At 45.5% G+C, this 24,541-nt stretch overlaps 1 protein-coding gene across 5 annotated transcripts in view; it reads right to left on the minus strand.

The window, feature by feature from the left end:
- The window catches only part of EPS15 (epidermal growth factor receptor pathway substrate 15), a 116,435-nt gene extending 97,105 nt beyond the window's left edge, over positions 1-19,330 (minus strand). For all 5 annotated transcript variants that reach the window (XR_012227452.1, XR_012227453.1, XM_073563735.1 and 2 more), the window contains exon 1: positions 19,184-19,330. Coding sequence is in view for 3 of the 5 variants with exons in the window: in XM_073563735.1 (XP_073419836.1) it covers positions 19,184-19,210 (27 nt within the window). In the remaining 2 variants the exon portion in view is untranslated. The remainder of the gene's footprint in view (positions 1-19,183) is intronic.
- Positions 19,331-24,541: the final 5,211 nt, after the last annotated feature.

Raw genomic sequence — 24,541 nt, forward strand, 5'->3', positions numbered from 1 at the left:
TTTAGACAAAGATATATAAAAAGGGGTGATCCAACTTTTATTTCTCTTTTTACTAAACAAACAAAAATGGCACTTTAACGGAACCCATACTTACCTGTTCTTTTCCGGCACATCTAGCGATGATCCTCTGGTGGTCCTCAGAGTAAGGATGTGACCCCTGCAGCCAAGAGAACACATAGGAAAAAAGTATATGCACACAAATAGGGATCACCACAAGGATATGATAATCAAAAAGTATAAATTTTATTAATGGACACAACAAACAAACACTTTGGGACCCCCAAACCCACGCGTATCGACACAGTGATGTGTCTTTCTCAAGGTCACTGTGTCGATACGCGTGGGTTTGGGGGTCCCATGTAACCTACCCGGTAGCTTGTTCATTCTCAGAAACCAGGTGATATCATGCTAGGGAAAGGGACTTGTTAATGTATGTTTATTTGTGTTGGCAACATGATAAGTATTCAATTTTCTATTCATGGCATATGTAGAATCTCTATGTAACCATAGTAGTTATTGATAATATGGTATTTTTGATCCAAGGTCATGATTGTCATTACAATTGACTTGATAGACCCTAGGTTATGGTAACTAGCAGATACCTGGCATTATACTGAATGGTTGGCCTTGGGACCCATAGTATTTAACTATTTATCAAAATGACCCATTGTCTTTGTTTTGTCATCAGTGTCTGGTTGTTCAGACTTTTTAATTGTTTTTAAACAAAGTGTCTGTTTGTTGTGTCCATTAATAAAATTGATACTTTTTGATTATCATATCCTTGTGGTGATCCCTATTTGTGTGCATATACTTTTTTCCTTTATGTGTTTTCATGTCAATCCATTTATATGCACTAGGTGATCCCACCTAAATTGACATTGTGGATGGTGCCCGTTTATTCTATATCTTGTCAGACCCTGCAGCCAAGAGGTGGCTGACAAGTGCCTTTCTACTGGAATCACCACTCAGCAATAGGTGTCATTACTGCTGCAGCCACTAACTGTCTACAAGCGGCCGCCATGTGACCACTGCAGCCAATTGATGGCCTCAGCGATGATGTCATCAGTACAGCAGTTGAGTGGTCACTGGTAAACAGAAGACCAGGAGGATCAACAGAGCAGCAGCGCTAGATTAGGACAAAAAAAATCTAATGATAAATGGGTTTTTTGTCTTTTTGTTTCAAAACATTTGGAATTACCATATATAAATGTAAAAAAAAAGAAGCTGGACAACCCCTTTAAGAAATCAAGAAGCTAATAATAAAAAGATGTATCAATAATCCCTTTAAGAGTAGATTATGTTAGAGAGTAAATTTATATATAAATCAAAACTTCTGAACTAATTAAAAAAAAAAAATATTAAAATTAACATTATTGTGGGAGATTACACAATATTCCCGGTAAGAAACTCCGTGTTGTTTCCGAGCCCCCGCAAGAGGCCAAATGCAACTTTACAAGCAGATGTGAGGAGCGACTACTTTCAGTCTTCATAACTGCCAAACTTCTGGGAAGAGACACACCCGAAATGTGGGCGTCATGTAAGAAGAGACAGGACAACAAGCAGAATTCTGGGCGACATCCGCATTACTGCTCATTTAGCGGTCGGCTTTTTTTTATTTTCCTCATGTGTGACCAATTTTGATCAGTGCACTGGATCAGATCTTCATCCCCATCAGTGTTTTCTCATTGGGAAAAAAAAACCTGATGTTGTCAAGCTCTTCCTACAAACAGTATAGCAGCTTGCACCTGTTCACACATGCTTTATTCTGTTCGGAGGTCAGGTTTTTTTTGTAGTATATTATTTGAGGTTGTGACTGCCTCCTTTTGCCTCCTTCCTTTCTCATTCTGCGAGCAGTGACATCAGTAAGGTTACCGCAGTTCACAGTGAGAACCGCCGCCTGTGACATGCGGTAACCTTAATTAGGACACCGCTTGTCACTGCAGCCGCGTTCTCACGCTACTGTCAGAGTGTTCCGGCCTCCGCGCTGAGCAGTCACATTACTGAAGTCACCGCTCAGCACAGCATCAGGATGTAGCAGAGTTGGGGATCGTCGTGAGCTGGATTTACAGCGGACCACAATGGGTAATAGAGGGTCAGGAGTGCTTTTTACAAATAAAAGACTTTTCTCTGTGAGCATTCATTACTTTTGACTAGCAGGGTAGTAATTGGGGTGTCTGACAGAAGCCTCTCCATCACTAACACCTGGGTTTGATGTCAGCAGACATTACACAGCTGACATGACCCTCAAAACCATTACCCCACTTGCTAACGCAACAGGGCAAGCGGGAAGAGCAGAGGATGAGAGCCAGAGTTGCCGTATCCAATGGATGCGGCATTTCTGGGGCGGCTGATGGCTGGTGTTATTAGTGGGATCCAATATCCATGGCCCCTGCCCAGCCTATTAATATCAGCACACTACTGTCTGCTTAGCATTTGCAAGTTATTAAATATAAGGGGTCATTTGTTTTCTGTTTTTTTGGGGGCGGGGGGGGTCCCTTTTTTAATAACCAGTTTAGGTTACACAGACAGGTGTGAGCTGATAATAATGACCTGGAAATCTTATAGATATCTGCCCCTTGTAGAAATTATAACACCAGCCCCCAGCTGCCTGCTTTCCCGAAGATGGTTAATAAAAAATGAGGGGCACCCACAACATTTTTTTAATTATTAGATAAATATAAGTACAGAGAAGTACATATGCAAAGCACTGACTGAAATATATATAGATGTCCGATATTATATATATATATATATATATTATACACACACACACACATATGTATACACATATACATATAACATATATACACACACTGCTAAAAAAATAAAGGGAACACTTAAACAACAGAATATAACTCCAATTTAATCAAACTTCTGTGAAATCAAACTGTCAGCAACACTGATTGACAATCAATTTCACATGCTGTTGTGCAAATGGAATAGACAATAGATGGAAATTATTGGCTATTATCAAGACACCCTCAATAAAGGAGTGGTTCTGCAGGTGGGGACCACAGACCACATCTCAGTACCACTGCTTGTACTGATGTTTTGGTCACTTTTGAATGTTGGTTGTGCTTTCACACTCGTGGTAGCATGAGACAGACTCTACAACACACACAAGTGGCTCAGGTTGTGCAGCTCATCCAGGATGGCACATCAATGCGAGCTGTGGCAAGAAGGTTTGCTGTGTCTGTCAGCGTAGTGTCCAGAGGCTGGAGGCGCTACCAGGAGACAGGCCAGTACACCAGGAGACGTGGAGGGGGCCATAGGAGGGCAACAACCCAGCAGCAGGACTGCTACCTCAGCCTTTGTGCAAGGAGGAACAGGAGGAGCACTGCCAGAGCCCTGTAAAATGACCTCCAGCAGGCCACAAATGTGCCTGTGTCTGCACAAACGGCTAGAAACCAACTCCATGAAGATGGTCTGAGGGCCCAACGTCGACAGATGGGGGCTGTGCTCACAGCCCAACACCGTGCGGGACGCTTGGCATTTGCCACAGAACACCAGGATTGGCAAATTCGCCACTGGCGCCCGGGGCTCTTCACAGATTAAAGCAGGTTCACACTGAGCACGTGACAGAATCTGGAGACACTGTGGAGAGAGATCTGCTGCCTGCAACATCCTTCAGCATGACCGGTTTGGCAGTGGGTCAGTAATGGTGTGGGGTGGCATTTCTTTGGAGAGCCATATAGCCCTCCATGTGCTTGCCAGAGGTAACCTGACTGCCATTAGGTACCAAAATTAGATCCTCAGACCCCTTGTGAGACCATATGCTGGTGCGGTTGGCCTTGGGTTCCTCCTAATGCAGGACAATGCCAGACCTCATGTGGCTGGGGTGTGTCAGCAGTTCCTGCAAGATGAAAGACATTGAAGCTATGGACTGGCCCGCCCGTTACACAGACCTGAATCTAATTGAGCACATCTGGGACATCAGGTCTCGCTCCATCCACCAACGTCACGTTGCACCACAGACTGTCCAGGAGTTGGCGGATGCTTTAGTCCATGTCTGCGAGGAGATCCCTCTTGACAACATCCGCCGACTCATCAGGAGCATGTCTAAATGTCGTAGGGAGGTCAAACAGGCACGTGGAAGCCACACACACTACTGAGCATTATTTCCTTGTCTTGAGGCATTGACAAGGAAGTTGGATCAGCCTGTATTTTGATTTTCCACTTTGATTTTGAGTATCCTTTCAAATCCAGACCTCCATGGAATATTCATTTTAATTTACATTGATCATTTTTAGGTTTTCTTGGTTTCAATGTATGTGTTCCCTTTGAGCAGTGAACACACACACACATGGACACAAACCACAGACCTCACTAGTACTGTTTTTTCCAGTATTGGAAATATTAGGACGCGTGAAGGGGGCCCAATACTGTTCTTAGTTAGTGCTAGATCCTACCTGCACTTTAAATTTGGAGGCTTTTAGTTCGGAAGAGGCATGATGTAGGGTTAGGAGGGCTCTCATAAATTGGCCAATTTATGTGCCAAGTACCTTCATATTCATACATATACTCCAGATGGCAGTAATGTCACATATTCAATGTCACAAACGTCACATATTCAATATCTCAATACATCTTAGCGCTTACAGACAGCTGCTGTATGCTTTTGTTTGTATATTATGCAGTCACAGCAGCTTGCACCTGTTCACACTGTTCCGAGGTGCTGGCCAGTTTTTTTTTTTTATTGTTTTTTTTTAAGTAGCCTCCTGCAAACAGTCAGAGAAGAAGGAACAGCATTAGGCCATGTGCACACGCTGCGGTTTTGCTGCGGTTTTGGCCCTACAGAACTGCAGCATTTCCGCAGACATGGTACTTTACCATGCTAGCCTATGGGTTTTAAAAACCGCAGTGCTCACGCTGCGGTTTTTTACCTGCGGAAAAGCTGCGGGGTTTTTTCCGCAGCATGTCAATTGTTTCTGCGGATTCTGCTGCGGTTTGCCACCTATTCCATTGTCCAGGTGTCAAACCGCAGGGCAAAACCGCAGGCCAAACCGCAGCAAAACCGCAGGTCACTTTACCTGCGGTTTTACCTGCGGTTCCGCAGGAAAAAACCCGCAGGTGAATCTGCAGTGTGTGCACATAGCCTTAGGATGCCAGGAGTGACCTGTCCGAGTTTCTAAAGGACCCAAGGACTTGCGTTGGAGGGTTTTATCCATGGCTCAGAACAAGAAGTTGAAAGGTCTCTTTTTTTTTTCTCAAATAAGGACACTTGGTTTTCCAAAAAAAAACTTTGTAGTTACGTTTGTTCAAGTTTTCAATCCATGAAAATCAAGAATAGATCAAGTACAGTAACGTCTTAGAGAACCTGGACCCTGAGCCTCAAACCATTCCGGGTCTATGACTAAAGACACTTGTCTGAAACGCGTCTGATAGCCATAGTCGGCTTTGGAATTGTGACTTTTTAACTATTTCTGCAATAGTGTTTTTATTGAAGATCCTGATGCTGGTATCCTTCCTTTTCCACTCTGGATCTACAACCTTCTCATCAGAGCATAAGGCGACACACAGGGCAATGTGATGTCAGCAGATAAGACCCGGACGCTTATCGAGCTTCTCAGCTTCTTTTTAGCTTGTAGTAAACTGTGGATAATTTACTTTTTCAGTCTCAGGACATGATGCCCACAAGCGAGTTTCAAGCTTGCATTAACTATTTGCGCTGTGCAACCTCCCAGGCCACTGAAAAAGGATTGTACAGTGTGACCAATACAGGAAATCCTACAATTCTCTGCTGTGTCGGGCACAAGTTCCCGGTGGGATCAACCCTCTTGCAAAGGAAGTGAGGGGGTAAAATATTAAAAGAAGGCATACTCATGACTTCAACAATCCAGGGGCAGTGACCTGTCCGCTGTGGCCGCCGATTTGCTAACGGGTCATTCAATGAGCAGCCTGGTGGTCGGCGATGTCACGTCTCCCGACCTGACCTTAACTATTGAAGCGGCAGCACAACGTTGTACCAACGGGACGAGCATGCTTTCTTTTATGGTTTTACACCCATGACTGCCCACTGTGAAGTTTAATTACTGGGCAGAGAACATTTAATACAAATCTTGACTTTTATCTTTACTTTTCAGCTAATGATGTGCAGATGTGAGTCAACACTCATCTTATAATCAAGCATTATAGGGTAGATAAATGATGCAGCAACTCAACTTCATCTCCTCCTTGAAGAAGGAAACTTAGTGGTTCAGGGCAAAATCAGTCTCCTTCTCCCTCTGGCAACTGAAAAAAGTTCCACTGTAGCAACTATGCTTCTTTCCTGACAAACAAGGTAGAAAGATATTTGTATAGGGTGCGAACGATCAATAGGTAGAGAAATTATGTTGATGGGACATGTCTGATTTCGGACTGCAGATTGCATTGACCTCTTGGAAATTAGCCATCGGCCCACGTGTCAGATGGCTGCTTTCGCTTCTGTGTATGGGAGGTGACAAGATGGTTAAAGGCCGAATGAAAGGCCGAAGCATTGCACAGGCCGACAGCCACCTAATGTTTAGGGTCAACTTTAGTGTTAGATACAGTATGTTCTTGGTAGACAATAATGACATCCCAAGCAACCCCTTTAAGTCCCAGAGTTGTGTATAGTCATTAGTTCCTCACAAAAGTCCAAGATTATAGAAAAACAATAAAATGCTTTATTAGGATGGTCGTGTTCAGCCAGATTGCACTGCTGACTAACAAAATGATCCAATATATGAAGAACCAGAGAATCTCAAATACAGCAGGGAAAGTTCCTATAAAAAAAATGTTCAAAGTTGCAGAATCCCACTAGGTGCCTTTATTTTGTAATTGTGTACTTAAAAGGGTAGATTTCCCTTTTTCAATAAAGAGTTCAAGATAAGAAACCTTGTAATCTCTTATTAGAGACATAGGCCTCTTTCCCCCACTTATGAGTCACTTCTCTCCCTGCACTTATCTGATCACTCACTCTCAGAAAGTCTGGAATGGTCCCAAAAAAATCAAATAATATTTCCATAGGATAAAGGATAGGTTACTGATCGCTGGAACCCCAGTGATCCCAAGATCGGACTCTGGACTCTACAGCCCCATCCTGAATGGAGTAGAGGCGCGTATGCTCGGCCTCCGCGGCCTTAACTTTCTGCTAGAAATAGCTCAATAGCCCCATAGATAATGAATGGAGCGGAGGCCGAGCATTCGCACCCACACTCCGCTCAGGACTCAGCTGCAGAGTCCTGATCTCGGGATTGTCGGGAGTCCCGTTTAGCGATCAACAAGTTATCCTCCAATGAAGAGGGGATAAACTTGATTTTTTGGGGGGACACTCCCTTCAGCCCTAATGATTTCTTGAAAGCAGTGCTCGATTTTTGTTTTTGTAACTCAACCAGGAAACATTTAATAGTTTCAGAATGAGGTCTAAGGGGTAAGGTTTCTCCTTGTGGAGGAGAGTGACATGCCAGCTCTGGCTTGTCAAGGTAAGGAGGCTTATTCGCCATGCAATGCTCCTCTGGGAAAATAATATGCAAATTGCCTCTTCAGAGAAAAAGAGGACTTGAACTCTACAGCGCCACCTGTTGGTAGTAGCGATCCTACAAACACAATCAACCCTTTAACGAGTCTTGTCATATGACTTAGGATAAAAGCCAAATCAGAATCTCAATTTGCAGACACGGTGTTTCGGGCTATTGGCCCTCATCTGTGCAAAGTATGAGAACTGATTTGGCTAGGTGAGAGGCTCTGGACTGAGGTCTAAGGGGTAAGGTTTCTCCTTGTGGAGAGTGACATACCAGCTCTGGCTTGTCAAGGTAAGGAGGCTTATTCGCCGTGCAATGCTCCTCTGGGAAAATAATATGCAAATTGCCTCTTCAGAGGTACAATAGTTTCAGAATGAAAAGTTTAGCTCAGAACAACAGTGTTATAATAAGTTTCATATTGTTTCTCATCCATAACAAAAAAGATATAATTTATTATACAACTTAGAAGAACTTCTAAATTCTAGCCAAAAGTGAAGGAACATGATTATATCTGCATCTACGAGAATAGAAACTCAAGTCAGATCCTCCATGGTGTGGTCTGAGAATTTTTACAAAATTGCACTAAGGGAATACATTTATTAATAATTAATAAATAATAATAATAATAATAATAATAATAATAATAGCAGCAGCACTCCGGTGGCCCCTGTTGGTCCACCACATGACCGCTGCAGCCACTCACCAGCCTCAGCCGTCACATGCCGTAGACGCGTGTCCACCAGTGATTAGCTGCAGGAGAGAGCTGAATAATGGACCAGAAACAAAAAGTTTTTCCACCTTCTCCTTTCTGACAGTCGTCCGAGTGTTGTCCAATTTTTTTTTTCAAGAATCACTGACTTGCATTGCCAATTTTGATCCAATGTTAGGAGCAAAAGCAGACATCTCTCCACCACTGGATTTGAAAAATCACGATCATGTGAGCGGCCGCATAGACGACCACAGGCGTGAGTGCTAGCCGTGAAAAAGATGGATAGAGCTGGTATGTTAAAATCAAACATCAGAATGAGCCCTTATTGTGTGCAGTGCCGATGTTACGTTGACAGCGCTGCAGCCAATCGATGAGCTCAGCGGTTTGATGGCACGAAGAACTGAGCTCACAGATTGGCAGCAGCGCAGCTGGCGTTAGACAGACGGCGCAGTGGCGGCAACTTAATACTGGATTCGGGTGCAGTTTTGTTGTGTTACTGTAGCCGGGGAACCAGGATTTTGCAAAGTCGATAAACCCCTTTAATTGTATATACAGCACAGGCTTCCATTGTGGGTGAATGAGCCACGCTGCAGGGGATAGCAGAGAAAATCTATTTTTTATAACTGTGTAAATAAGCTCTACAGGTAACAAATTCACCAACAGCGGAAAATGGTTTCCAAAGTCAACAAATGTCTAAAAATTTTTGAAGAAATTGTGAAAATTCACAATCCCAGTACATTACATGCCTCTAGTGCGCCTGCAGCAAAGGAATGTTGGCGTATAGAAGTGTATATATTATATATACAGACACGTACATAGAATGTAAACGCAGCAACAGAATAGAGGCGCTGACGACGGATCACACAAGCTAATCACAGCCACAGACTTTCTATTGTCTGAGACTACAATACACAGAAGAACTGGTGACACAGGAACAAGTCGCTCTCCAAGAGGAACAGAAGCGAGCGCAATACAAGGGAATCTGTATGCCTCGATCAGTAGCCCCCATGACATCGAGCTGCAATGTACTGACATCACGGGGGACTTCTATTCAGAGGAGGCACTGGGGATGCTGCAGATACTAGGAGGTTCTCAGGGATCTGGGCCAGCAGAGACAGAGTAAACAGGTGGACGCTGCACCGGCAGAGACAGAGTAAACAGGTGGACGCTGCGCCGGCAGAGACAGAGTAAACAGGTGGAAGCTGCACAGGGCTGTGGAGTCGGTAAGGCCTGTTTCACACATCAGTTTTTTCCCGTCAGTCAAGATCCGCCAATTTTTTTAAAAAAATGGATCCGCCAAAAAAGGGGCGGATCCGTTTACACCCATAGACTTACATTATTGGCGGATCTTGACTGACGGTCATCCGTCACACCTGTTATTTTACGGATCCGCCAAGATTTTAGCGGCTCTCGGGCGGATGAGACGGACCCTGCAATGTTTTTTTGCTGTGACGGTCCGCTATTTTAACTCCAGGAAGCATTTTAACCCTTAACTACTGTCCCGGGAGCCGCTAAAACGTCTCTCTCTCACCGTCGGCCCGCTTTCTTCTCGCGGCTCGTCCCGGCCCCGCGGCCCCGCTACCTCGGCGGTACTTTTTTTCATGCCTGCGGTTCCTTTAACATTCCTACATTGGCGGATCCCGTCAAAGCAATGGTCCAGTGGCACCCGTTGGTGTCTCGACGGACACAGATCCGTTCTTAGCCTTTTTGGCGGCTGGCAACTGACGGAAATAACTTAAGTGTGAAACAGGCCTAAGCCAAACCTGCGACTCCGACTCCTCAATTTCCCTTACACCGACTCCATGACTCCGACTCCCACATATATTGCTTATATTTAAGTGAAAAATGTATTGTAGTACAATGTGAACATCAGACATTTAATCATTTTTATGATACAATAATCAAGATATATATTATGTTCTATCTAAATATTTATTGGATAATAGCCTCCCATACATTTACCCTTGCGATTATTCATCGTTCACCCCATTTGCTTGGCTATTATCATAGACGTGAAAGACACTGCTGTTAGAAACCAGCGAGGCCAGACTGCGGGAGCTTGGCTACACGTACGGAATGTGGGATCATTTGCATAAGTATTCCATGCATCTGGAGAACAAGACTCAGACTTTTATTAAAGCCGGGACTTGACCACAGGGTGTGCGCGAGAGGATGCACAGCCGTCTGTGAGGCAGGTTGGTACGTAGAACAATGCAAATCTAATAACCATATGACATAATTTTAAAAAAGCATCCCACTTTGAAGCATAATCTTGAAGGTTGGAATCAGTTCCAAATTAGGAACTGTCCAATCAGATGGCTGCAAAAAAAAAAAAAAAAACTCTTCCAAAAACAATTCAAAAACTCTTCAAAACCACTTCAGGAAATTATAAAAACTCTTTGAAAAACTTACTAAGGCTATGTTCACATGTTGTGCTTTTGCAACATTTTTTTGCTGTGCTTTTTCATGCAAGTTTGAAGTTGTGTTTTACAATACCAGCAAACAGATTTCAGAAATCTCCTGCACACACATTGGTTTTATTTTCCTGACTGATTTGGAAAACTGCTGCGTTTTTGCAAACTGCAGTATTGTCCCTTCTTTCAGCGTTTTATCACCCATAGGAAACAAGAAGTGCAGAAACACAGCAAAAAATGCAGGTATCAGTTTTTGCTGTGTTTTTAGTGCAAAAACCTAAGGAAGTTAAATCATAATTTTTTTTTTTGGGGGGGGGCCACTAAACTTTATCAACATGCACAAGAGAAAAAAAAAAACACGCAGCAATAAAAACGCAGCAGAAAGGCAGCAAAACCTGCTTTTTGTAAGCAGTGTCTTTACTGCTAAGAGAGCAGGTTTTGCCTGCGGGAAAGAAAAAAAAAAAATGCGGCACAACCGCAACGTCTTTTAAACTCAGGTGAACCCACAGAGTTTTTCAAGTGGAAGATGCTTTGAGAAACCCTGGTGTTTTTCATGAAGTTTCTTGTGTTGTTTTTCTAAGATTTTTTTTCCCATTGTTTCTGTGCTGTTTTTACTGTTGTTTTCAGGCCGCTTTTTTTCATTTGTTCACTCCATTAAATAATGAAGAAATTGTTGTTTTTTTTTGTTTTTGTAAGAAATAACGGCGGCACGACCATCCAAAAAAGTCCAGCCGTCTTCTGAGTGTCTTTTGAGCTTTCCCGTTGACTTGAACTATAAAGTACGGAGCGTCGGCCAAGCAAAAAACGACAGAAAAATGGACTTGACACAATTTAACCGTCCCAGGGTTTACCAAGAGAATGAACGCGTGCACTAGGGTGACCGGATCTCATATGGGGGGGAAAAATGTCAGAATCTTGTTCGTCTGGACCCCAGAAAACGATTCCCCTTTCCAGATATTGAGAGAGCCAAAATTTGACGACGTTAACCCGTGGAGCTCGTCGCTCAAAGTTTGAAAAAAATCCAAATTGAGGTATTTTAAGATTTAGGTATTTTGCATAGTCTGTTAGACTATAAAGAATGTGACAACAACATTGCAGAAATAGCCCTGACCAAATTTTCGAACCATTTGTGGTATTTGAATGCAGAATTGGTGGGATTATCGTTTTTTGATCCCACCATTACAGACAATGAAAAGTTGTTAATGGCTAATAAATTGCTCAGTACCGTGTTTCCCCGAAAGTAAGACCCTGTCTTACATTAATTTTACCCCAAAAAGTCCCACCCTGTCTTACTTTCGGGGGAGGTCTTACATTAGCCGAAAAAAAATGACAATTTCTTTTTAACCAATAAATTAACATTTATTAACATGCTGTTATACCCCATAACAGTGCCGTATCCCACTGCACACAGCCCCACACCCCATAACAGTGCCGTATCCCACTGCACACAGCCCCACACCCCATAACAGTGCCGTATCCCACTGCACACAGCCCCACACCCCATAACAGTGCCGTATCCCACTGCACACAGCCCCATACCCTATACAGTACATGTTTCCCTACTTGGTTTTTAAATGCTGGACGTTTTCCTCTGCGGTGCGGCTGTGGGTGCGGAAGGCCTGTGCTGCAGGGAACGCTGTGCCAATCAGCAGGGAAACAGCGGTGACGTGGGGCTGGGGCGGCCAATTACAGCCCAAGCTGCTGGACCAATCAGTGCTCGAGCCGGGGGCCGGCGGTGACGTGGGGAACAGGGGCGGCCAATGAGCTGTTGAGCTGGGCGGATTGCGGGGTTAACATGGCGAGTTAACCCCATGAGCGCTGGACCCGCCCAGCTGCACCTGAGGACACCTCTGGAGCCTGGGGACCCAATGGGGGACAGCGGCGGCCCAAAGGTAAGGGCCTTACATTTCACAGCGGCCCCCAACCCTGCCTTACATTCGGGGGAGGCCTTACATTGAAGGACCCCCCCGTAACCCCCACCCTGTCTTACTTTCGGGGGGGTCCTACTTTCGGGGAAACAGGGTAGCACAGATGAACCATCAGAGCACGCTAACCTACATGAGTTGATAATTTTACATAGTTATCTAATCTATTCTAGAGCTTTTGTTAAAGTAGTTTTTGAAACGTCAGAATATAATGCTCGGCATTTGCTTACAACTTGCAGGACATATTGCTTTTGTTCTTCATCTTTTGTCAGAAGGTCGTTAAAGTCGGTTACTTCCTACCTCTTTTAATTTTTCTTTCCTAACTTTTGGATTTACAACCCTAGCGTGCTCTGATGGTTCATCTGTGCTACTGAGCAATTTATTAGCCATTAACAACTTTTCATTGTCTGTAATGGTGGGATCAAAAAACGATAATCCCACCAACTCTGCATTCAAATACCACAAATGGTTCGAAAATTTGGTCAGGGCTATTTCTGCAATGTTGTTGTCACATTCTTTATAGTCTAACAGACTATGCAAAATACCTAAATCTTAAAATACCTCAATTTGGATTTTTTCAAACTTTGAGCGACGAGCGGCACGGGTTAACGTCGTTTGATCGAGCTCAAATTTTGGCTCTCTCAATATCTGGAAAGGGGAATCGTTTTGTGGGGTCCAGACGGACAAAATTCCGACATCGATTTTTTTGAGGTCACCCTACTGTGCACAGTAATATGGTTCTACCCTAGACGTGCATTCTTTTGAACATTTTTCAATAAGTTTTCAAGCGATTTCCGAGGTGGAATCCGCCTATGATGGATGTAATGTGCACAAAACCAAAGAAGATGCATTTCCTGCAGCGGTTTCCACTGGAAAAAGCTTCGATTTTCAGCTTCTCAAGAATTCCTATGTGCACAGAGCCTAGCGATGGTCAGAATGGGGTACAGGTCTACAGCAGGGGGGCTACCGATCAGTAGAAAAAAGCAAAGTAGGGGCACATAACTAAAATCCTTGCCCATAAGCTACCACAGACCAGCACCAATAGCGAGATGTCGGCATTTACAGAATCGACAAGTTCATTCTGCGGGTGATATCAGGCTGTCGGCGCCGTCATCACTACACCACATCCACATTGGGGGAACCAAAGCAAAACGCCGGCTTTAACAACTCAGTTTTATTACAGGATCAGTCTTCAGCGCTGCAGTCAATCACACCGCTGGATTTGTTTCTCCACCCGCCGCCATTCATCAGAGTGATGAGCTGGAATATCAGACCCTTATGTTTCTAATCCTAGAATTCGCCTTTCCTCACTGTCGGGGTCAGGGTTTAGGAAAGCTCCATCCTGTCCTCTACATAATAGCTGGAAATTCTCGTCCTTCCACTTGCAGGAATGCCGGTTATCTTTGGAAACATCATTAGCTGAATCAGCAATAGTCAGCGAGCCAGCGAGTAACCCTAGACGTGCCAGCTTACAGGCCGAGCATGGACAGGGAAACGCTCCCACTGTGCGGTTACTGCAATAAATAAAACCAAGGGATAACAAGAGCGACGGTGGGAAGATACTGCATTCTACTTCCAGTAAATATTTATCTAGAGTGACGCTGTATATTCCAACATCTTACCTTGTTTAAACATATACAGCAAGGGGATGCGAAGAGAACCATACCTAGTCCCAGCAGGACCCCAAGGGAGGACACCGTCCCCCCCGTCCCAGCAGAGCCCTAAGGGGGGACACCGTCGCCCTCGTCCCGGCAGGGCCCCAATGGGGGGACATCGTCACACCAGTCCCAGCAGAGCCCAAAGGGGGACACCGTCGCCTCCGTCCCAGCAGGGCCCAAAGGGGGACAACGTCGCCCCCGTCCCAGCAGAGCCCCAAGGGGGGACACCGTCGCCCTCGTCCCGGCAGGGCCCCAATGAGGGGACATCGTCACACCAGTCCCAGCAGAGCCCAAAGGGGGACACCGTCGCCTCCGTCCCGGCAGGGCCCAAAGGGGGACACCGTCTCCTCCGTCCCAGCAGAGCCCCAAGGGGGGACACCGTCGCCCTCGTCCCGGCAGGGCCCCAATGAGGGGACATCGTCACACCAGTCCCAGCAAAGCCCAAAGGGGGACACCGTCGCCTCCGTCCCGGCAGGGCCCAAAGGGGGACACCGTCGCCCCCGTCCCAGCAGAGCCCCAAGGGGGGACACCGTCGCCCTCATCCCTGCAGTTCCTTGGGGGGACACGTCACCCTCATCCCGGCAGGTCCGGGGGGGGGGGGTTGGACACGTCGCCCTCATCCCGGCAGGTCCCAGGGGGGACACGTCGCCCTCATACCGGCAGGTCCAAGGGGAGGACATATCGCCCTCATACCGGCAGGTCCAAGGGGAGGACATATCGCCCTCATACCGGCAGGTCCAAGGGTAGGACATGTCACCCTCATACCGGCAGGTCCAAGGGTAGGACATGTCACCCTCATACCGGCGGTTCCCAGGGGGGACACGTCGCCTTCATCTCGGAAGTTCCCAGGGGTGACACCGTTGCCCCGGCAGCTTTATACTTATTTCTGTGAATTCTGCATCGATATAATCTGGGGAGAATGGGGATAATCCTCATGCAGACCTGTTACACATCCTAGCTCAAAACAAACATAAACAAAAAATTACAAAGCCATTCTTAAGTGAATTTTCACAGTAAGTATAAAAGCCTCGACAGGTCTATGCAATAATATATGCCGTTTTTATTGTGAAATATGGTGACCGATCCACTTTAATAGGAGTATTAAAAAGGAAAAAAAACTTCCCTGTCAGTGAAATGCTCTGGAATTTGCTGGGAACCACGCACTCAAACACAAAAGCGCTTCTTTTGTGCACACAGAATAATATTGGCCGGCAGTCAGCTGAGCAAATGCATCCCAGCGATCGTGACGTTTCCTGCATTTTGGGACGGGAAAGTAGAACCCGGGTAGCTGCAGACTGGACAATAGACGATTTGTCACTGACCACTAAAGTCTGATGAACAAGTCACAGGAAAGTCTCCGCTGCAGAGATTTCTTTCAGTCCCTGCAGTCACAAATGTGACAACCTTGTGGCTATTGCAGAATACTACGGTAGGTGAAGAAAGGTCGCTATAGTAAAGGATGGGGGCCACACAAAAAAACAAATTGTTTAACTGCTTGTGAAAGTTTGCATGCAACTTTTCCAATTATAGGGAGCAATATTCATCCTGAAGATGTTAAAAGATGTGACCTGTCCATTATTTGGGTAACTTCCGCCACCCGCTCCCCAAACCGGAAAGTATAGAATAAAAGGCCAAAGGCAAGACGGCGGCGAAACTGCAAGATAAGCCACTTCCGGACAGTGACCGATGGCGTTTGCCAGATGCAGCTTCACACTTGGCCAGTGCTCAAAAGACGCCATATGTGCACACGTTGCGGATTCGTGTGCGGAATTTTCTGCGCAGAATCTGCTATTTTTGGCAGAATCTGCAGGTCAAAATCCGCGCATTTTTGCTGCGGATGTATTGCGGATTTGGCCTGCGTTTTTACACCTGCGGATTCCTATAAGGGAATGGTTGTAAAAACGCTGCGGAATCCGCACAAAGAATTGACATGCTGCAGAAAATAAACCGCTGCGTTTCCGCTTGGATTTTTCCGCAGCGTGTGTACAGCGTTTTTTTTTCCATAGATTTACATTGTACTGTAAATCAATAGGAAATCTGCAGCGGATCCACAGCAAATCCGCAACGTGTGCACATACCCTTAGCTATGTGCAAACAATAAGTATTTGGTGCAGAAATTTCTGCATCTCTTGGCAGGAAAAAGGCAGCGGCAAAAATGCATCTTTTTGGTGCAGATTTTTTCCCCGCTCATTAGTATGGGAGAAATCTGCAGTAAAAAAGCTAAAAGATTTGACATGCGGCAGATTTATATCTGCGAGTCACAAATAAGCAACGTGTGCAGGAGATTTCAGGATTCTAATTCACTTTGCCGGTTTGCTCGGAACCCCTTTAGGTTTCGTGAAAAATCTGCACTGAAAAAAACGCAGCAAAAACGTAATGTGCGCACACGGCCATAAGGGATGTCCACCTTGAACGGCAGCAAATAAGCATCAAATACTGCTTTGTTTCAAATTTTGTTACAGATTTGCCATAAAATTTCACCCTTGCGTCTGCCATGAAAATTGGCACAAAAAGGTTCAATTTACGCTGTCAATTTGCTGATGGCACCAAAATATACCGCAGATTTTCAGCCTGGAAATTCTGGATGGAAATTCTCCAGCACGCCGGTCACTGTGTGCACAAACCCGTACAGGTCGGCTGCTTGCTCTCTGCTTATAGACATTGATAAGTCCATCTACTACAGTGCTAATACGCGATTCTTAAAGGGATTGTATCTTGATTGATTGTTAGGAGCGCGACACTTCCCTGCCACCCGATCTTCTGCTCCCGAACAATCGTTTGAACCACCAGGATGGACGCGCCGCTGACCCGAAAACAGGGACACCGAGGCTGGTGAGCTTCAGAGGAGTCGTGCTTACAAAGTCTATTGCACGGAGCTTGTAAGCCACCGCTGATAAGACTGCAGAGGTGGCCAGTAACCTAGGCAACAAGCAGTAAGAAAATGAAAAATCCATAGTAATTTGCAATTTTATCCATTGACGAACTTTGGAATAACTTTCAAATGATAAGTTGCATGCACCCATGGCAGCTGCAAAGAACAACCCTATACACTGTTGATAAGGGTGTCAAATGTATTATCAGTTGTTCAGTGCTACGCTCTCCGCAAATTACCACCCACGTGTACACACCCAACACTGAATTAATGCATTACACACCTCAGATCCAGCGAGTCAGCGTCACACGGCAGAGACGGAGCGATGCCGACATTGCTATACAGTGAAGAGCGCTCATTAACCTCATGACCACTGAGCCAGTCACCATTATTACCAAGAGGCAAAACATCCAAAGTCACCATCAAAGCTTTACTGCCGTGTCCCGGCCCCAGGATCACAGAGCCGCGCATCTATAGGTTCAGTGATCGTATAGAAACAAGGAATAGAAACCACAACTCCACATCCAGACCTGCGAGACCAGTCATTGCACAAGAGACGTGTGCTGTGTACACACCGCAGAAAAGGCGACTTCCCCAATATAAAGCCTTCCAAGTCGTCTCTGGACAGAGCAATGACAACCGAGCAGTACGGTCGGCGTCTGACCGCCGAAACATTCTCTCCAATGTGAACACGCTCCTAAAAAGCATCAGCGCTGCATTTCATTTTTATGCTACGCAGAAAACCAGCTGCGTTTAAAGGCGAATTCACACACGTTTGTTTTTTCTGCGGATAACACTTGCACCTATGACAGTCTATGGGGCTGTGCACATGTCATCAGCCGGAGCGGTCCGTGCAAAATCACTGAGGCGTGTCCGATGTTGATCCAAGTGGCAAATCAAAATCTGCAACGCAAGTCTGTGGATCGAAGGGGAAAAAAAAAAAAAAAAAAAAAAATCAGACCAAACGAACTCTATTCAGGACACGGATGAAAATCAGTCTGCATGTATTTCTATGCAGCAGCACCGCACTCCGGGAATCGAGGTGCGAGTTTCTCGCATCACACTCGCAAGCGTGACCCCAGCCTAACTCCGATTACAGGGTCGATCAGTGGATTATATAGACATGTGCCGTCTGAGCATCACAGACCACTCACTGACCAATGTTATTCAATGGGGCTCGTCCAGGTGACCGTTCATGCTGCGCAGTAATCTTTTCCGACAATTGGAATCTGCACGTGCGCCAAAACAAACTGATTCCGTCCAGAACATCACATTCTATTTTTATGGACACGTTGACATTATGAACCCAGGAAACCAGGTCTGATCAAGAACATTCCGAAATGCTGATGTATAAATACAGATGTGGATGAACACGGGGGGAGTCTTCATATTCTCGGCTTTTGGGCATGGACGTATAGGGATATTTGTATGTTGTGGGGTGTTTGCTCCAAGTAGCGCCAAACAAAAAAATAATCTAAATTAATAGTTACCCCATTGTTTACCGGTCATCGACCATGGAGACCCCTATCGGGTATTCATCGGGGGTTTTCCAGGAGGAAACATTAAAAATATTTAGCAAAAATGGTGCGAAAAGACCCCAAGTATTTACACGCTGCGCCATTCTCACCATTAAAAAAAAAAACATTCGCCAGGTTAAAAAGTAAGGCGGAAAAAAAACAACGCACTACAAATTAAGCGCCGTGTACTGTATCCTCCATCACTGGCAGGAACTACAACTCCCAGCATGCCATGTACACCCAAGGATGGAATGGCATGCTGGGAGTTGTAGTTCTGCAGGTTCCTAGAGTTATATACCGTATATATATATATATATACACCCGGTACAGAAATCTGGAACATAAACACAGAGAAGTCGCGGATCAGAAAGTTTAAAAAAGTTTCCAAGCTTTTGTAAACTTTTTTGCCCCGAGCAGAGACGTGAAGGGGACTACAGCACAGTACACACTGCAGACAGATGTGCGGTCACACAGGCGCTGGAATGTCACCACACAGTCCCCGGTCAGATCGGTACAACCTGTGACCGACCCCACAACCACCCGGAGACGTCGCTTAGACACCAGCTGACTGTCGCCCCCTCACACAGCCCCCCACACCCAGATTTACCTGAGTCCTGGGCAGTGAGGCCGCCATGCTGCTTCCGGCCCGATCCGCCCATCAATGCGATCAACCCAGACTGAGCAAGCGATGGGCGGGGCGTACTGCCAATCACTGACGAGGGGCGGGGCTTCGTGAGAGGGAAGGGAGTGACGTTTAGCTCTAGGAGGGGCCAGGTTGCAAGTCGGAAAAGGGCGGGATAATTGTGGGCGGAGCCTTTAGGAATGTGGGACGGGTGGAGAGGGAAACCTGAGGTGAACTTGTGAGGAGAGAGCGCTCTGTGCACGCTCGGTGGTGTCCTGAGGGGTCACTGCACCTAGTACGGGCCGACCCCGGCTGTCTGTGGCCTTTGGGGGTCTCTTCCCTTTCCATGTTTCTTCTTCACCTTCCAAAAGCAATAGCGCCTTTGTTTTTCAGTCGCTAGTGCTGTCAGTAAAAATCTATACAACACTCTCAGGCTATGGGCCCACGTAGCGTTTTCTTCCGGACACTAAAAACCAGACGCCTTCCCACAAATTGCGCGTTTTTTCTGCGCGATTTTGCCACGATTTTTGCGTGCGCTCTTCAAGCACTTTCCAAGCGATTGACAGGTTGGGCACACTCGCCAAACATAGTGTTTGACAAGTGTGACCAGGTTTTTACTATTGAGGTCGCCTATGCGGCCTCAATAGTAAAAGATAGAATGTTAAAATGCTAAAAAAAATCGGGGTATATTTACGTTCCGACGTCCCGCGCTGCCATCCCGGTCGGTCCTCAGCGACCCCAGTAATGCCTTGCGAGACCTGTGATGACGTTGGTCTCACGTTGCTATAGACTACGTCATTACAGGGCCTTGCCGCAAGGCATTACTGGGAACGCTGAGGCCCGGGAATGCAGCGCGGGACGTCAGAAGGTAAATATACCCCGATTTTTTATTCTTGTTTTCACAGGGGTATAGTGCCCAGGGCCTGGAGGACAGTCTCCTCTCCTCCACACCGTGGGTACCAACCGCACATGAGACGCTTCACTTCCCGCATGGTGGGCATAGCCACATGCGGGAAGTAAGCGATTCTCATACATTCCTATGGGTGCGGAATCGCGGCAATTCTTTGCGATTCCGCACAAAAGAATGATCATGCTGCGATTTTTTCCACGATGCGATTCCGCCACGGAAAAAAGCGCAGCATTAGCACAGCATGTGCGGAATCCCATAGGAATGCATGGGGGGCGTTCTGTACACGATTTTTAAACGTTTTCGCAGCGATTTTGTGCCGAAAATCGCTGCAAAAAACGCTTAAAAATTGCTACGTGGGCACATAGCCTCAGGGAAATAAGTATTTGATCCCTTGCTGATTTTGTAAGTTTGCCCACTGACAAAGACATGAACAGTCTACACTGTGTTCCAAATTATTATGCAAAAAATATTTCCTCCTATTTTCTCTAAATTGCCTATATGAATTGCAGTCATTGTTATTTTCCAGTCATCTACTATTCTAGTATAATTGCAATGTTTTTGAACAAACTGCCTATGAAAACAGTATATTTTTAAAAATAAGAAACACTCAAAATGCATGTTCCAAATTATTATGCACAGCAGAGTTTTCAACCTTTTTATTTTTATTTTGAACAAAAAATGGTCAATTGTGAAATTATAAGCATTATCAGCTTATTACAAAATGAAATCAAACAGTTTTCAAGTCAAAACTTTCTTCTCGGTGTTGTTACATTTGCACATAGGACCCCTTGTTCGAAAGAAGCTTCTGAACTCTCTCGTCCATTGAATTTGTCAGTTTTTGGATGGTTTGTGCTTCAATTGTTTTGCATGTGGACAGAATACCCTCCCAGAGCTGTTGCTTAGATGTGAACTGCCTCCCGCCATCATAGACACTCCTTTTGATGATGCTCCAGAGGTTCTCAATGGGCTTGAGGTCGGGGGAAGATGGTGGCCACACCATAAGTTTGTCCTCTTTTATGCCCATAGCAGCCAGAGATGCAGATGTGTTATTTGCAGCATGAGACGGTGCATTATCATGGATGAAAATGATCTTGCTTCGGAAAGCACGGTTCTTCCTCTTGAACCATGGCAGGAAGTGCTGTTTTAGAAACTCCACATAGATTATGGAGTTCATCTTTACCCCTTCAGGGATCCTAAAGGGGCCGACAATCTCTCTCCCCACGATTCCAGCCCAAAACATTACTCCACCTCCTCCTTGTTGGCGCCTTAGCCGTGTTTTCATGGGGTGTCCATCAACCAGCCATCCTCCACTCCATCCATCTGGACCATCGAGCGTTGCACGGCACTCATCGGTGAACAGAACAGTTTGGAAGTCAGTCTTCATGTATCGTTTGGCCCACTGGAGCCGTTTCTGCTTGTGTGCAGTGGATAGAGGTGGTCGACAGGATGGCTTACGCACAGCTGCAAACCTCTGAAGGACCCTGCATCTTGTTGTTCGGGGGACGTTGGAGGCACCAGCAGCTTCACAAACTTGTCTGCTGCTATGACAAGGCATTTTTGCAGCTGCTCTTTTAACCTGACGCAATTGCCTGTTGGAAAGAGTCCTCAATTTCTCCTTATCAGCACGCACACGTGTGTGCTGGGAATCAGCTACATACTTCTTGATTGTGCGATGATCACGATGAAGTGTCTTGGCAATGTTGATTGTAGTCATACCTTGACCTAAATACTCCACAATTTGTTGCTTCTCAGCAGCCGACACATCCTTTTAATTTCCTATTTTGGCCAAAAATTCCGGCTGCTTAATAATGTGGAACAGCCTTCTTAAGTAGTCTTGCCTTTATTTGGACACACCTGCCAAACTAATTTGCACAGGTATCTGCAATCGCTTTCAGTGATATAAAGAGCCCTGACACACATCACCAGCAATGAGTTTAAATGACAAACAAAAAAATTCTAACCTTATCACTCCTAAACTCTTTTTGCATAATAATTTGGAACACAGTGTATAATTTTAAGGGCAGGTACATTTTAACATTGAGAGACAGAATATCAAAAATAAAATCCGGAAAATCCCATTGTATAAATTATATACATTTATTTGCAGTGAGAAATAAGTATTTGATCCCCTATGGGCTCCGTGTACTCCTTGCGTTTCTGATGTGTTTTTTTTTCCTTGCGGACTTGGCTGACAAATGCTAGGGAATCCTTATGCCAGCAAAGGGAATGAGAATCCTGAAGTGTTGTGCGCGTGATCAGTATTTTTCCTTTTAGGCTTTGCTGTGCATTTAAATCTGCAGCATGTCTATGATTTGTGCGTTCTTACCTGCTTTTTTCACTCATTGAATGCGCGGGAAAAAAAGTATCTAAAAATGTGCGGTATCTTTAGTGTATGTGCGGTATCTGTAGTGTATGTGCGGTATCTGTAGTGTATGTGCGGTATCTGTAGTGTGTGCGGTATCTGTAGTGCGCGCGCGGTAACTATAGTGCGCGCGCGGTATCTGTAGTGCGCGCGCGGTATCTGTAGTGCGCGCGCGGTATCTGTAGAGTGTGCGCCTGTGCAGTATCTGTAGTGTGCGCACGGTATCTGTAGTGTGCGCGGTATCTGTAGTGTGTGCACGGTATCTGTAGTGTGTGTGCGGTATCTGTAGTGTGCACGGTATCTGTAGTGTGCATGTGCAGTATCTGTAGTGTGTGTGCGGTATCTGTAGTGTGTGCGGTATCTGTAGTGTGCGCATGGTATCTGTAGTGTGCGCGCGGTATCTGTAGTGTGTGTGGTATCTGTAGTGTGTGTGCGGTATCTGTAATGTGTGTGCGGTATCTGTAGTGTGCGCATGGTATCTGTAGTGTGCGCATGGTATCTGTAGTGTGCGCACGGTATCTGTAGTGTGCGCGGTATCTGTAGTGTGTGTGCGGTATCTGTAGTGTGCACGGTATCTGTAGTGTGCATGTGCAGTATCTGTAGTGTGTGTGCGGTATCTGTAGTGTGTGCGGTATCTGTAGTGTGTGCGGTATCTGTAGTGTGCGCATGGTATCTGTAGTGTGCGCGCGGTATCTGTAGTGTGTGTGGTATCTGTAGTGTGTGTGCGGTATCTGTAATGTGTGTGCGGTATCTGTAGTGTGTGTGCGTGGTATCTGTAGTGTGTGCGCGGTATCTGTAGTGTGTGCGGTATCTGTAGTGTGTTTGCGGTATCTGTAGTGTGTTTGCGGTATCTGTAGTGTGTTTGCGGTATCTGTAGTGTTTGTGCGCGGTATCTGTAGTGTGTGTGCGGTATCTGTAGTGTGTGTGCGGTATCTGTAGTGTGTAATGTGTGTGCAGTGAGGACATTCATTGTATGTGGGCTGGTGAATTTTTTTTGTGCCAGGGCTGCTTTTTGGTCCCAGTCCGGCTCTGCCTTGATGCCTTTGTTGAAGAATATAATATCACAAGTTCTGGGTATTACCGTATTTATTAAACATTGACACAGTAACCTTTAATGAAAAAGTCCCAATAGAATGTTAAGTTCCCTCTGGATTTCCCCTGCGTTAAAAAATGAAATAAATACGTTACGAGATTATCATCAGGGTCAGACATCTTGCCCTGTAGCTAAGGCTAGTTTCACACTTGCTTTTTTTTGCAGCGCGTTTTTCCCGCAAAAAAACGCATTGAAAAAACGCATACAAACGCATACAGATGCTGCGTTTTTTTCAAGCATTTTTATGAGCATGCATGAAAAAAACGCAGCGTTTTTATGCGTTTGTATGCGTTTTTAGTGCGTTTTTACCGCATTTGCGTTTTTTTCCAACATTAAGTGGCCCCTCACACTTACCCAAACCATGACTTTACTAACCCTAACCCTGACCCTAACCCTTAACCAAACCATACCCTGATCCTAACCCTAACCCTTAACCAAACCATACCCTGATCCTAACCCTAACCCTAACCCTGACCCTAACCCTTAACCAAACCATACCCTGATCCTAACCCTGACCCTAAGCCTGACCCTAACCCTAACCCTGACCCTAACCCTGACCCTGACCCTAACCCTTAACCAAACCATACCCTGATCCTAACCCTAACCCTGACCCTAACTCTGACCCTAACCCTAACCCTGACCCTAACCCTGAACCAAACCATACCCTGATCCTAACCCTAACCCTTAACCAAACCATACCCTGATCCTAACCCTAACCCTGACCCTAACCCTGACCCTAACCCTTAACCAAACCATACCCTGATCCTAACCCTTAACCAAACCATACCCTGATCCTAACCCTAACCCTAACCCTGACCCAGTGGCGTAGCAACTGTTTGTGGCGCCCGGGGCAGTCGAAAAATTTGCCGCCCCTTTGGTCGTTGATAATTCGGAAGCATCCGAAGAGCCCACACTACACTCAAAGATCTAATTTTTAGTCTGCTACTAACTCTGCTATTATTTCTAAATTTCTAGACT

This window comes from Dendrobates tinctorius, unplaced genomic scaffold (assembly GCF_039654945.1).
Source record: "Dendrobates tinctorius isolate UK_male_01 unplaced genomic scaffold, ASM3965494v1 ptg000396l, whole genome shotgun sequence".
In the NCBI taxonomy this organism is placed as follows: domain Eukaryota; kingdom Metazoa; phylum Chordata; class Amphibia; order Anura; family Dendrobatidae; genus Dendrobates; species Dendrobates tinctorius.